The 13,870-nt window shown below is 32.4% G+C and overlaps 1 protein-coding gene across 1 annotated transcript in view; it reads right to left on the reverse strand.

The window, feature by feature from the left end:
* Positions 1-2,153: 2,153 nt before the first annotated feature.
* Smp_128130 (phosphatidylinositol-4,5-bisphosphate 3-kinase catalytic subunit alpha PI3K) overlaps positions 2,154-13,870 on the reverse strand; it is a gene marked incomplete at its 3' end in the record, with an annotated part of 31,345 nt that continues 19,628 nt past the window's right edge. Inside the window, exons 13-21 of the mRNA XM_018796256.1 lie at positions 12,915-13,108; positions 10,547-10,663; positions 8,893-9,027; positions 8,422-8,550; positions 6,907-6,976; positions 5,743-5,889; positions 4,262-4,505; positions 3,410-3,626; positions 2,154-2,180 (exon numbers count right to left, since the gene is read on the reverse strand). Of these exons, the coding sequence (XP_018650487.1) occupies positions 2,154-2,180; positions 3,410-3,626; positions 4,262-4,505; positions 5,743-5,889; positions 6,907-6,976; positions 8,422-8,550; positions 8,893-9,027; positions 10,547-10,663; positions 12,915-13,108 (1,280 nt within the window). The remainder of the gene's footprint in view (positions 2,181-3,409; positions 3,627-4,261; positions 4,506-5,742; positions 5,890-6,906; positions 6,977-8,421; positions 8,551-8,892; positions 9,028-10,546; positions 10,664-12,914; positions 13,109-13,870) is intronic.

The raw sequence follows: 13,870 nt of genomic DNA on the forward strand, positions 1-13,870 counted from the left end.
TTCTTGAAAAATAAATACCGATGGTTCTAATTCCTAGAAGATTGAGCTGGTCACTAACATGGGTTCACAATCACTCACTCTTTATTTACATTTTAAGAACTGTATTTTAATATAATAGGAATTTTTAGCGACTTTAAGAATCACACAAGTTCATATCTTGAGTGGATTCAGCATTGTGTTAATTTCTATATTATTCCACTTTTCATATATAAATGTTCCAAGAGCCGTCAGTTTACTAGTGCAACAAGTGATAGACAAGAAAACAAACTTCGACTTGACAGAATTTGTATTTCGAGTTTCTTTTACCAAGCTTTTTGTACAGACGGTAATCTTTTTGAAATAATGCATCACATCTTGAGAAATAAAGAATTACATGACATTTCATGATTATCTAAATACATTGAATTTTGATATTTCGCATAGTTCAGAAGCAAAGCCCCACAGATTTCCTAAGTGTACCTAAACATTGAGACTATTGCATTCTTTGCTTTTAAGGAGATATGCGGCAGTGAAATTAAAATACGACTGGCCATTTAGCGTGGACAAACAGGCACTTGGCATACTGACTATTAAATAAGTGATTTCCTTTCCTCCCATTGATTTCTACTCCGAGCTCATTGAGTGTGACTACTTGTAACTGTGTTGAATAATGTATTATCTAGCGTTAATCTGGTTCTCTATTTAGAGTCGTGAATCCTGGATCTAATATAACGTGACTTGTCGCATTATCGTGGCATACCTGAGAAAAAAATATTTCAAACTATCCGTTTTATTAGATTATCCTCTGTTGTGATGATCCAATATATAGTTCGATGCAAACGCTTTAACTGGTTATTTGGTGAGCGATTACTTTTTGAGTTTTATTGACTAACAAAAAATATGAATCGCATAAAATCATATTTATGTAATAAACAATACAGTGTCAATGTATCCTACCTGATCTGGGTCCATACGATTGTCGTAAACAATGGTTGATGTTGGGTGAAATGGCTGTGAATCTGTCGTAATGACACAGATGCATTTATTCTCTGTCTTTCTTAAGATCCTAATCTTAAGAACTATCTTATACCTTTTTATTCCACAAACTCACTTGTATCAAGTAATAGCGCTTATTTCTAATCTTTTCTATTGCTAATCATACTATTTCTACTACTCTGGGATTTATCTTAATAATTTCATCTTGCTGTGTTAACGTGGTATAACAAATTGAAACGAAACAGGTAAGGTTCAGGTTCAACGTTGCACATGAGAGCCGAAGCCATACTTCACAACTGATAAAATAAGAAAAGGCGGTGTTTAGAAGAACGATGGTAGATAAATTCTGGTGAGCGGTATAGATTAACGATATTTGAGTAATGTTGTGATAAAGAGTTTAAGTGAACATGACCAAAACTTTGATCGCGCTATAGGTTTAAATTATAAGAATATCCTTAACATTCTCAAGATCCTTTGTATTAAATCTAAGCAAGCAAATATCAATTATTCCATGATAAAACTTGTACTTCCAATAAAACAACTAATTACAGTTTTATCTGACTGATATATGTAAACCTAAGTGCTCGACATACTTTTAAAAAAATCTCAACACACCTATGAATAGAATAATCGAGAAATATTGCTTTAAAAAATTATTTATCAGTTGTTACACATTAGTTATGTATTACTTTTCTTTAACCGACAGCCAACTACATTAGCTCTTAAACGAACTGGAATTGGAATGTTGGATTTATCTTTAACTCCTGATTCATACATTAAAGAAGAGTAATTTATATAAGACAACTCAATCATCAAAATTATTATTATTATTATCATCATTCATGTACATATATTGTTACAATAAAATTATTAGATAATGATAAGAAATACTGTGATGTTTTGCATATTGGCTGAACCGTTTTGTAAACAAAAGTTTTCTGGTGATAATTCATGGTATATTTTTGTTATGAAAATATAAGTTTGACAAAAAAAAGTCCTTGAATATCTATATCACAATTAGATGATTGAAAGATTTGATTAGTTTCTCATGTACTAAGTGAAAGAAAAAAAGATAAATTAAAGTTAAATAATGAATGATTTGAAGAAAAAACAAACATTATACTCGGTAAAAGTTTTTTACCTACATAATGAACACACTACTGAGTTGCTCTATCCATTTAAATAGCGCTGTTTTTCAAAAATACCTATATATAATACAATTACAAAGTGATGTAATGACTAAAGTCGAAAGAAATTTGAGATCATGACAGGATACAAAGCAGCAGCTTACCAGTATAGAGCATTACATATACTGAACCCGCGAGAATCAATAAATTGCAACGTATGACGCTATGCCCAGCTACGTAAGTTGCTTCGACATATAGTAAAAATAGTAATACGCTTTAAATATTTAACAAAAGTTTACTTACAGCTAATGATTCTCTCAATTACTATTAGAATCATGAAAATTTACTGATCAATCTCAAATACTACAGCTTTCATTGTAATGTGCTGTAGTTTTTGACCAGAAGGCATGGGTCATATGGAAGGATACTAGGTTCTTCTTTTACTAGTTGTTACTGATACGGATGAGAGCTATGATGGAAGCATACAAGACTAACTGATGCGTGTTAGGTATGCCTAACCACAGCATACTATAACGCTTGATCCCCGTTGACATAGAATTAGTTTGGAAATAAGCTGAGGACCTACGTCACATCGATTTAAGAAGCCATATCGATAGGTTCAGACATTTTGTTTTGAATCCGCACAATAATCTTAATCAATGGTTAGGCGACAAGATTTAAAACCCGTTGCAGCAGCGTGATTACAATAAATGTATTCTCTATTTTCTTTTGTTTACTATCATTCTTAACTTGACATTCTCCTATCCCGTTTGCTGCTTATAAATAAAATTTATTATGTTCAGATTTCTATTGTTTTTGATACGATTTGCTTTCCTTTACTTCTCATCTCAAGTTTCTCTCCCCTTATGCTGATATGAGGTATGGTAACTTGGCCCGATATACATTTGTATCAGACCTGAAGTTGATGTCTGACTAAAAAATGAGTAAACAAAACCTTAATAAATACGTGCAACAGCACATTTACCCATGAAATTGTTTGAATTGCAGCAAGTATGTGAGACTAAGACTATGAATCTCATTAGAATTAAACTATCAAAGCAATTGAAATATGACTAATGAGAAGAACATAAAAGGAAATAATCTACGAATACTATCAAAGAAATATCCTTTTCAAATACAACAATCAAACTGCATACCAATCTATCATCTATTAAGAGATAAGTGTTTCCAAAGAAAATTTTGTCTATATACGAATGTGACAAGTTCTTTAATCTCGTAGACATTATGTTTCATTTTATAAAAAAAAAATGAAACTGACTATTTTCAACAAAATTGAAGTTATTTACTTGTACAATAGTGTGTATTCGTTCCATAATATCAGGTACAATAGCCTTGATGGATTCAGTCATACGATTAGCCAGTCGACTAACAGCTTTCTCTTCTGACTGATGTACACAGAAATGTTCTTTTAAAAATTCAGATGCATTATTTTGTTGACCATTGAAACTCTGTATTCCTGTGTTTGACATCAAGGAAAATAGAGTCAAAAATAAATTCGCGTGCCTGTATATCAGTAAGAAGAAATGAAAAAAAACTGTTAACTACAATCGATAGAAGTATTATTACTGTATAGATAACTGATGAACAACTAATTAAAATTAGTCTTTACGCGAAAACTATAAGAAACCTTACAACTAATAAGTGAAACATATGAAATCATACAAAGAATGGCCATTGATGTGGATGGGAAGGGTAGTGTTATATCATGAAGCGAGTGAAAACGAAAAACTGAAACTATGAGTTTCGGAATGAGTGGTCCAACATTAGCATTTTTTCTAGACTATTAGCATCAACTGTTTAAGGTATTGAGCTGCTAAAAATTATCCTAATACCTGAAGAAGACGAGAAGTCGATAAATAGTTGAATGGAAGAGTTGAATACAGATCAAACCCATGGAAATAAATACTACAGCTGTTTAGAAATGATTCGTAATATAACGATAAAACTACACAAAACGTTTATGAGCACATTTTATTTGAAACATTTGAACAAAGCAAACGTTGACTTAAATGATGACAACGTTTATATTCAAGCTAAAAACAATAATATATTAGTACATAGAAACACGATCAAATCTATTAATAAATCTTTAGACTGTACCAAATTTTAACTACTTATCAAAATCATTTATCACTCACCGTCTTAAAATAAGAAAAGCTGTAAAAGTGATTTTCCAAAATTCATTAAATTGATTTGAATTTGGACCACCCATACCATCAATCATTGCACGAGTTAATCTTACTTCAGGTGCCATCGGTTTAGGATCAGCGCCAAGAATAAAACTAAAATCAATATGAAATAAATGACCATCAGCAGTGAGCAGTAAGTTCTCCATATGACGATCACCTACTCCAAGAAGATAAGTGATGACACAATAACCAGCTGTAAGAAAAGCGAAAAAAATATTGTGGTTTCCTTAAGAAAGTGTTTGAAGGTAGTATAAAGTATTCACGTGATACACTGTTCGAGGAAGAAATACCACATAATGACTGAAAATATTTACGAAAATAAACAATTAGTTGAGTTGTATGATAAATAATGATAAGATTCTTCGTCTGATGTTTTTCTACAATCACTCATCCTTCTACATCTAACAACTTAGTATTCACCTTGATTGTTTCACTACATTACGTAAGTATAGCATGATAACGGCGTACATATGAATTAGTTTCTGTGCTGCTTATAACTGACTTCGAAATTGATAAAACCGAAGATTACAAAAAATGAATGTAAGAAAACACTAGCTTACTAGTGATCTTTTCTAATAAAAGCAGCTTGACAATAGAGCATAAAGTATGACTCAACCAAACACGACAAAAGTACTGAGGATTGAGATTGTGAATTCAGCTATAAAAAGCAATGCAATTGCGTTGACATAGTAGATAAACTCGAGCATTAAAGCAATATAGACCTTAACTCTTCCTATACTTAAACTTGTTTATTCTTAAATATTGTTTCATTTGTATCGTCCTGTCTCATTCACTTTGTTTATATTTGTCGTATTTGATAAGTTGTATAACTGAACGCTGGAATCGATTTCCTGATCGCTTTTAATAATCCCAGGTTAAATTTACACGGAAACTTGAATACAAAAGAAAAGGCACAAAGTGTAAAGGAAACGTTTTACTCCAAGTTTGGTTTATGTTCAGATTGCTTTGGGCTTCAAGAAGTTTCTGTAACCATACTAAATATGGTGGAAGCATAGGTAACTATCCAACCGAAAACGTGGCTCTTTACTTTCTAAATGTTTCCGAGAAGCTTCTATTGAACGCCGATGAAAAAAAGATTCCCAGCGTTTTCTGGGACCCTATGAACTTTTCCGAGGAATACTTTGAATCTCCTCCATAGCATCAACTTCAAATAGGTTCTCCTAATGTAGTAAAGAATTTTCACTCTGTTATCATTTAATACTTTATTACTCTAGCCGTTTTGTATATTAGTACCTAAATACTAAAACTATCAGAGGCAATTACGACCTTGAGCTACCAAAACACTGTTAGCTATCCATAGTCAACCTATGACAATTACGATTTACAGAGAATACCATCTTTTATTGATAACTAAAATGTTTTTCTGTCTACACATAAGATGGTTTGTCTTTATAACAGAAAAAACATACCACAAGAGCGGATATATGTTTCCATTACATCTTTTTGAACACCCATAGGACTATTTGGACTCGGAGCTTTTAATTGTAAATAAGCTAGTAATGTGGAACGATGAAGAATATCAGCCAATGAAATAGACTCAACAAATTGAACTAAACCTATAAGAAAAGAAGCATAAGAAAACTAAATGAAAAGTGATTTTTTAATGTATTATCAATACCGAAGAAAGTTTCTCGTCTGATTTATTATAAGAAAGAGTGTTACACGCTTTTGCTATTACTCAGTATTTACTTTTACGATTTGTAAATTCCTTTATATTTGCCTATTATTCTTTATCATGCTCCATTATACTTTACCGGGGTTTTATGAAAAGAGTTTACTTTGTGGCAGAGGGCGCTGAAGGCAGTTAATAAGGTATATGGTGAATCTATTAGTGTATTTAAGAATATGGTTATGAACAGACATTTGAAATCTGAAGAACTATTGGCAAGTGTTATTTTATCAGATAGAAGCCGTCTACATCATTCACATAGTTCTCTTTGTATATCTTCCGGTAGAACGAGACGCAGATGTATGCACGCAAAAGTGTAAAGGCTTTACCTTGATACTTTTTTATCTTCAATTTTTTATTAAAAATCCTTGGTACGCTAAAGTGACAGATCACTGTGTTGGCGGCCTGTTTAAACATCTGGGCTACCTGTTTCTGTCATCTAGATATTTCAACAAGTTATCTAATTTTATTTGTTTTAATACATCATTATGCCTATTAATCGCACAACCTATTCAGGTGCGTTTCTGAAAAGTGTAAGACCTTTCGCTGTAAAGGTTACAGAAGGCCTAATCAGAGATATCGTGGTTGCTGGCAATATGCATGTACATATGTACATTATCCAGATGTCGATTGACTGGGCTGCTAACTTATAACTGGCGATCACTCAATATTTATCGTCAGGAAGGACGAAGAAGTAAGAAACGAAAACTTGTTGAAGTACTTTGTGCTGAGAATTCTACATTGTACCAAAAATATAATATTGAATAAAGCTAATGATAGTAATAATAAGAAGTAATAATAATAAAATTTAGAATACTTAAAACGTTACAATGATATTTTTGAATAAAAATGGTTGAAAAAAAACAATGTAAATAAAAGTCAGATTAATACATAAGTAATTTACCGAGACGGTTACTTGTAGCCAAAACTTTATACGGTGTCAGTCGAAGGTCAAAATTTTCTTTGCGAAGGATCTACAACAGATAACGATACTAGATAGGAACAGTGAACACTATGGGATATAGAGAATTTATTTTATTTCATGCGTTTAGAATCTTCTACATAAGCAATAAATTAATGCACAAAATGTTTAACAGATATAGTCTTGTGAGAATGAATTGTCAACTAATTTATTCCATGGTTATAAACAAACGTAATTACTTCCCAAAATCTTAGAAATTAAGTTTACACAAGAAGAGAATGGAAAAGAAAGTTCAGTACGTAATGAACCAGAAGAAACGTGTAAATTATTCACAACAGAAGGGATGAACTAATGAAACTAATATATATTACCAAAAGTTGTGAAATAATCATGAAGAAGGTGATACCAATAGTGATATATCAAGCAGATATGAAGAGTAGAAAAAAAGGTGCGAAGAACTGAATTGGTAGGAGGTCAAATGTTCTTTTTTGAAATAATGAGGCTGATTGTAATGATAGCAGTAATAAAATACGGATAAAAACTCAATTGGACTGAACAAAGATGGTCATATTTTGAAGAGACAGGTAGTGAAGGTGGACCATAACAAATGATTTTAACCAGAGGACCACTGAAAACCATAGAGATTTAAACTGTCTCGTCCTAGTCAGCTTCAAATCCGCCAATACTTACGAAGCTTAAACAGCCAACCAGATATCGTCTAAATGATAAGCTAAAACAATTGGTTAAGATGTGACTTTCGCTTCTACAGAATGAGACGTTTCTATGTGGCTTGAATTTCCAAGGGATACATGTATGGGTGAGTGTATAGCTATTTTAAAAAAAACGTTTGACCAGTCAAAAAACTTCCTTCATCGCAAATAGGAAGCTTGAGTAACAGTATCAGAATCGGTCTAAATATACATATTTCTAGCAATGTAACTTTTATCGCATAGTTCCTTACTGTAAAAAGTCAAACCGTAAAGATGAATGATAAACTTTTGTGCTTTGGACATTATGAATTTTAAAGTATAGTTATTAGTAGAGTATCCAAGTTTTACAAATTGTCTTATTTTTATATATGTCAAATTCTATTCTATTCCAATAGACAGCGTAGAAACAACTATGATACACTAATCCAACAAAATCACTGTTTACCTCGACGTCCTATACTATTATAGATGTGGAAGCAATAAAACCTTATAAGTAAGAAATCAAAATATATAATTATTCGATAGCACCGTAGATTATACTACATAACTAACTGACTCTAGAGAACAGATAATATCGGAAGAATATAGAAACAATTAGTATTTAGAAAAATAATTTTTAAATATAAAATAAACACTGGACTGCAATAGCTCATCACACTCAGACTATCTTTCAAATTATCAAGCGACTACCTCATGATATCTGAATGCTTGGTAGGAATTTCCCTACAGCTACAAAATGACTATTAAGAATAATTAACTTAAGAGAATAAATTAAAGAAAATCTTACCACATCCATTAACTCAATCATTTGTAAAACCAATTGATCCTGGCGTAAATCATCACCATGTTTTAAAATAGCTCGATACGTATCGCCATTCGGTTGGATAAAAGTCAGTAATGCAGGTCGTTGAAAACTCTGCAAGAAATTGATGGCAGGTATATAACAGAATAATCGAAAATCAAATTCATGGAACATTTACATCACATTTATATTTTTAGTAGCCTAAATTAGTAAAAAAGGTATGTGAATAATTTCTAGGTTTTTTCATGAGTTTGAAAGGAACAAATTTGCCAGGTACAGAATCGTGTAGCTGGCTATGAACCTCTCCTCCCCCCCCGAAAAAAATAGCTTGTCATATTAATCATTTTATAACTGAAGATCCACCATTTGTAATTTCAAAATTTTTTAAATGACCCTGTTCATTTGAATGATGTTAATCATCATAATTAACAGAGAAATATACATATATCAACAAACCTTGAATAGTGTAGCTGTAGACGATTGTACGCCGCATACAATAATATCCGGATTTAGAGGAAGTGGGAATGGTTTATCAATATGCCTAATATGAGCATATTCTTCACTATCCAACTTTGATCTTAACAATTCAATCTATACATTAAAACAAGAATAAATAAATAAATTCAATATATAATTAATATACACTAAAATTACTCGTTTACTTTACTAATTTCATAAACGCCGACATCAGAAAACATATCTTTCTATTATACCTAGTTAATTCAATTTGAACCGCTCTTGTGGAACTAGTTATTATGGGCGCGCAACTAGACAAATGCATCATCGTATTTCTGAACATCATCCTTCATACTCGACTCAAGGACGGAAGAAAGTAATAAAAAGCTCTATGTTGCCGCATCTAGTTGGTACTAGTTACCACATACATAAAAATTCAGAGTTATTTATAACATCTCACCGAATTTACCCTATGGTTCTAGAATCTGACTCTTCAAACGGCAGAAGCCATAGGAATACACATCAAAAAACCTAACTTGTGTATGCACAAGTTTAGAAACCTTTGAATTTACCAACGCCTTCTACCAAGATACTGTCACATGTTTCAAAAACTTTCTTTACCTCCTCTTAAAATGTCATATTTATATTCAATTTTAATTATGTAACTATTTGTAATAATTAACTGATTATGAAAATTCACTTTAGTTTTAATCTTAACCTGACTTTTTCAAACGCTATATAAAATAACTGATTATTTAGTTAAACTGACTCACAACCATCTAATTGATATCGACTTTCTACACACTTATAAAACATATAAATTAGTGTAGAGACTTAATGAAGAACTATGTGAAAAGAAATATTTCTTTATTTTCATAGTTGAAATCATGAGTCAATTGAAGCTAGACTACCATGGAAAACTTGGAAGCACTGGACGGCCGTTTCTTCTTGTTATGGGACTTCTCAGCAGTGCGCATCCACGATCCCGCACCCGCGAGATTCGAACCCAGGACCTACCAGCTTCGCGCCGGAGCACTCAACCGATAGACCACTGAGCCGACATCCATCTTTGCTGAACATGTCTTTTTAATGTCTCAATGAGAATATTAAATGAATTAATACAATGTGATTCGGATTTGATTGGTGAGCTTTGGTTGTGAAAAGTACTTATTCAGTTTTTAGATAAAAACTTAGCATAAAATAGTGAATAAAGTAGGATGAACTTCTAAGAAAGACACAATTATTTCATTGGTCTGGTATCAAGGAAACCATATATAGAAGTAAGAAGTGAGAGGTTCTAGATCGAACATTATAGGTAAAATCCGTGAAGGAATCAGTATTATTATTATTTATTATTTAAACACATAAATACTGGTACAGAGGGGGCACCAGAAATATATGCGCCCCACAAATCTCATTTGATTTGTGTGAGGGCTATAATACTGCCCGGGTGCCCAGACCGAAGCAGGTAACGAACCAGTAAAACAAACTTACAGTTTATTGAAAACACACTAAGAATCATAACCACATAGATATTGGGATGTAAATTAGCAGTTATTCAGGTACAAATTAAAAGCAAATGAAGGATAAAATTCTCTTACTGAATATATTATGTTTTTTTAAATGAATAGGAGAACACATAAAATTGAATTACTTTACGTGAACGATTACCCAAATCATTGGTAACTGATTTTAGCAACCGACATAAATCTTGAATGAATTGTGTTTGTTGTAGTAGTTCTATGTTCCATTTTTGACAAGTAGGACTACCCTACATGTTAATTAGTTGAGAAAAAACACAAAGAAACCAAGTTACTGAAAAGTTAAACTGTTACACCATATGGAAACACTGTAATAAAGAGATAATCAACTAAACCATTGTCACATTCGATAGGATCAAGATACACACGTTGCAACTAAATCGGATTCAACGATTACTCATAAATATATACCCAACAATTATTTCGGACAGCAGTTAGCAGTAAAATCCATGAAACTTATTCTTTTCTATTTGGAACTAACCAGTCGAATGTACTCCCAAAGCCATATTGATATCCACACTGAAATTCAAAACTAGTAACCATCTCTTCAAACGTCAAACAATAATTAACTTCTAAATAGCACTAATATTGAGGTTTTCGTTAAGAGAGCTTGAATGTCAACACAAACCTGGTGTTCCCAGTCAGAATAAACCGTGATTAGCCAGTGAGTGAAGACATACATATCCGGGTACCATGACTACAAGAGAATATCGTATATATAAAACTGGCTTCACTTTTGTTATAATTTGAGTTTACTTGTTAACTACTTTACACTGTATATGTTCTCGTTTTGGACAATACCTGGTTCTCTATCGGCTTTCGGATATTTAAACTGGGTGTTATGTGATTAAGCACCGTGTTCAATTAAGTTCACTAATTTAGATCTGTGTTTAGTTTTACTGACAGAATTTTATGGTGTCTGGTCCTCTTGCATAAAGTGCCAGAAACGCAAACCTTGTGTTTTTGTTCTAACACTGGCTAATTTCATACTAAAAATATCGACAGAGGGAAAATACAAACATGGATAATGAAATCAAGAAAGTTGACTACTGAGAAATTTTAGAGCATATTGTTTTGTAATATTTCAAATTTCTAATGGTGTTGATACTTGAGATACATTTATATCAAAATGTGTTTGTCATTTCTAAAACTAATAAAATAAACGCTTTAATCAACATCGTTACTATCAGAATTATCTTTCTAATCCTAACAGAAACCAGATAAATATCAGAAACACTTACAGGGTAACAAGTAAATTTGGTATAATACGGGGGGGAATGATCGATTAAAAGTTATAGACATTATTGATCAGTAAAAGCCGGAAACTGACAGGATTTATGGCCGATATTTCTTCACCAGATTGGTGGCCGTAATAAGATCAAACGTTTGCTCTGAGTAACATCAAACTACTCACCATGCATACCAGTAGTGTTTCTCACTCAACTTGTAGTGTCTAGTACTACGTCAAGCCAAAATGGGTCACTCTAGCTTCCGGACAGACCAATTTATTTATTTTTCCTGAGTCACATTTTGACCTTGTCAATTATTCGCTTATAACCTAGATTGGTTTTACATGAGAATATGTGTCCATCACTTACCCTATTCATAAAGTCTTCAGCTTATTTTTGTCCAACTATAAATATTGTATCACGCTTCGTCAAAACGAGTTGGCACACTTTATTTCTCTGCTTCACTTCGTTTTCCCGCTTCTTATTTTTAATGTCTCTCAGAATATACGTGTACCTGAAATAAATTCATCCAACTTAATCGGAATTAGGTTTCTTATTACCACCGTCACACTAATGGGATTGGACTAGGTAATATTCGGAGTTAAATGGAAGATTTATGTTCATGGCGTACTCATACGTTCATTCAAATCGGAGTCAGTTTGATCACATAAAAATATTCACTAGAGTATTATCGGATAAATACACAGTGTTTGGATTACCAGGGTGTTTTCAAAAGTGTTGCTAAGTGACCAGAATGGTGGAAATACATTAACAATATCTCTTTTCGTTTTGACAACAATCCGGATTTATTAGCGAGAAACAAACTGTTAAGAAAACTAAAATAGAATTCAGGTGTTCATTTCGAATATTCTAGTCTGGGTTCAAACAGGAGATATAAACAGTAAGTAGTTTAGATTTCGATAACTTTTGTATAATTTTGAATAACCAAGTATTATTGGTAACCAGAAAGTAGTATTTACGGATACCAGTCAAATACAGAAACATTATTAAAGTTCTTGCTTCGTAAGTTTTGATTTCATAACTGGAAACCAGTAACTGCTACAATGAAACCTCGCTGCACAACTCCAAGTTACTTATTGCCTAATGTTACTGATGGGCAGTCTTGCAGTCCAGTTACATCTTAATTACCAGTATACCTAAAGTTATAAACTCAACAGTATAATGTGAGTTAAGAAAAAAAGTGGCAACAACAATATCAAGACTGTACGTTGACCCAGTGATAAAAACTTACAGCATCAAAAGCATGTAAAAGTCTGTTCAAAACATGTTTATACATCTTTTGAGTATCCGGTGAATTTACTGTATCCTGTTCCGAGAAATCATCTTCACCATCATTACTGTTTGCTTCCAACCGTAAAAACCAATATAGGTAATTTGCAATACGAAAATTTAGTTGAGCACGTCTTATGAGGAAACTGGCTAAATCTTCCTATAAAAGAAAATAAATGTGTACATGAAAAAAAACATTTTGTAACTAATCCAATGGGTTGTTTAAAACTATGTGTGTACTTGTGAGCAACAAATTCTATGACTCAATGGTATTGTGCTTGTAACAAGATGCAAAGATTCTGAGATCATTTTACACAAAACCTTTGTTTTATCCAATTTCAATGACTTCCATATTTCACATCATTGCATCAGTAACTGAGATCAGCTCGTGATTTTGATTAAGACAGTCCAACAGTTTTTACAAATCCTCATGTACTAATAATTATTACGTACTCACTAGTAACTAGCTTCATGACCCAAATATAAGGGTTCTAATAAGAAGCTGTGGTTACAGGAGTTCAATCGTGTGACATGTGAGGCAGTTATCTGCTAAAGGTAATGGATGAGTTGTGAAATATCGTGGATTGATCGAAGTTAAATATTAACACCGATGGATGCCAAATCAGTGGTGATCTATTATTATTATTAGCTTTATTCAATAATATATTATTTGGTACAAAATCGAATTCTCAGCATAAAGTATTTCAACATGTTTACGTTTCTTATTTCTTCGTTGCTCCTGATGATAAATATTTAGTGATCGCCAGTTAGATGTCAGCAGTTCAGTCAATCAACATATGAATAATGTATATTCTTTTCGCTGCATGTTCCCAGCAAACACGATATCTCTGATTAGGCCTTCTGTAACCTTTACAGCGAAAGGTTGTACAGTTTCCAGAAATGCACCTGAATAGGTTG

Source organism: Schistosoma mansoni, chromosome 2 (assembly GCF_000237925.1).
Source record: "Schistosoma mansoni strain Puerto Rico chromosome 2, complete genome".
In the NCBI taxonomy this organism is placed as follows: domain Eukaryota; kingdom Metazoa; phylum Platyhelminthes; class Trematoda; order Strigeidida; family Schistosomatidae; genus Schistosoma; species Schistosoma mansoni.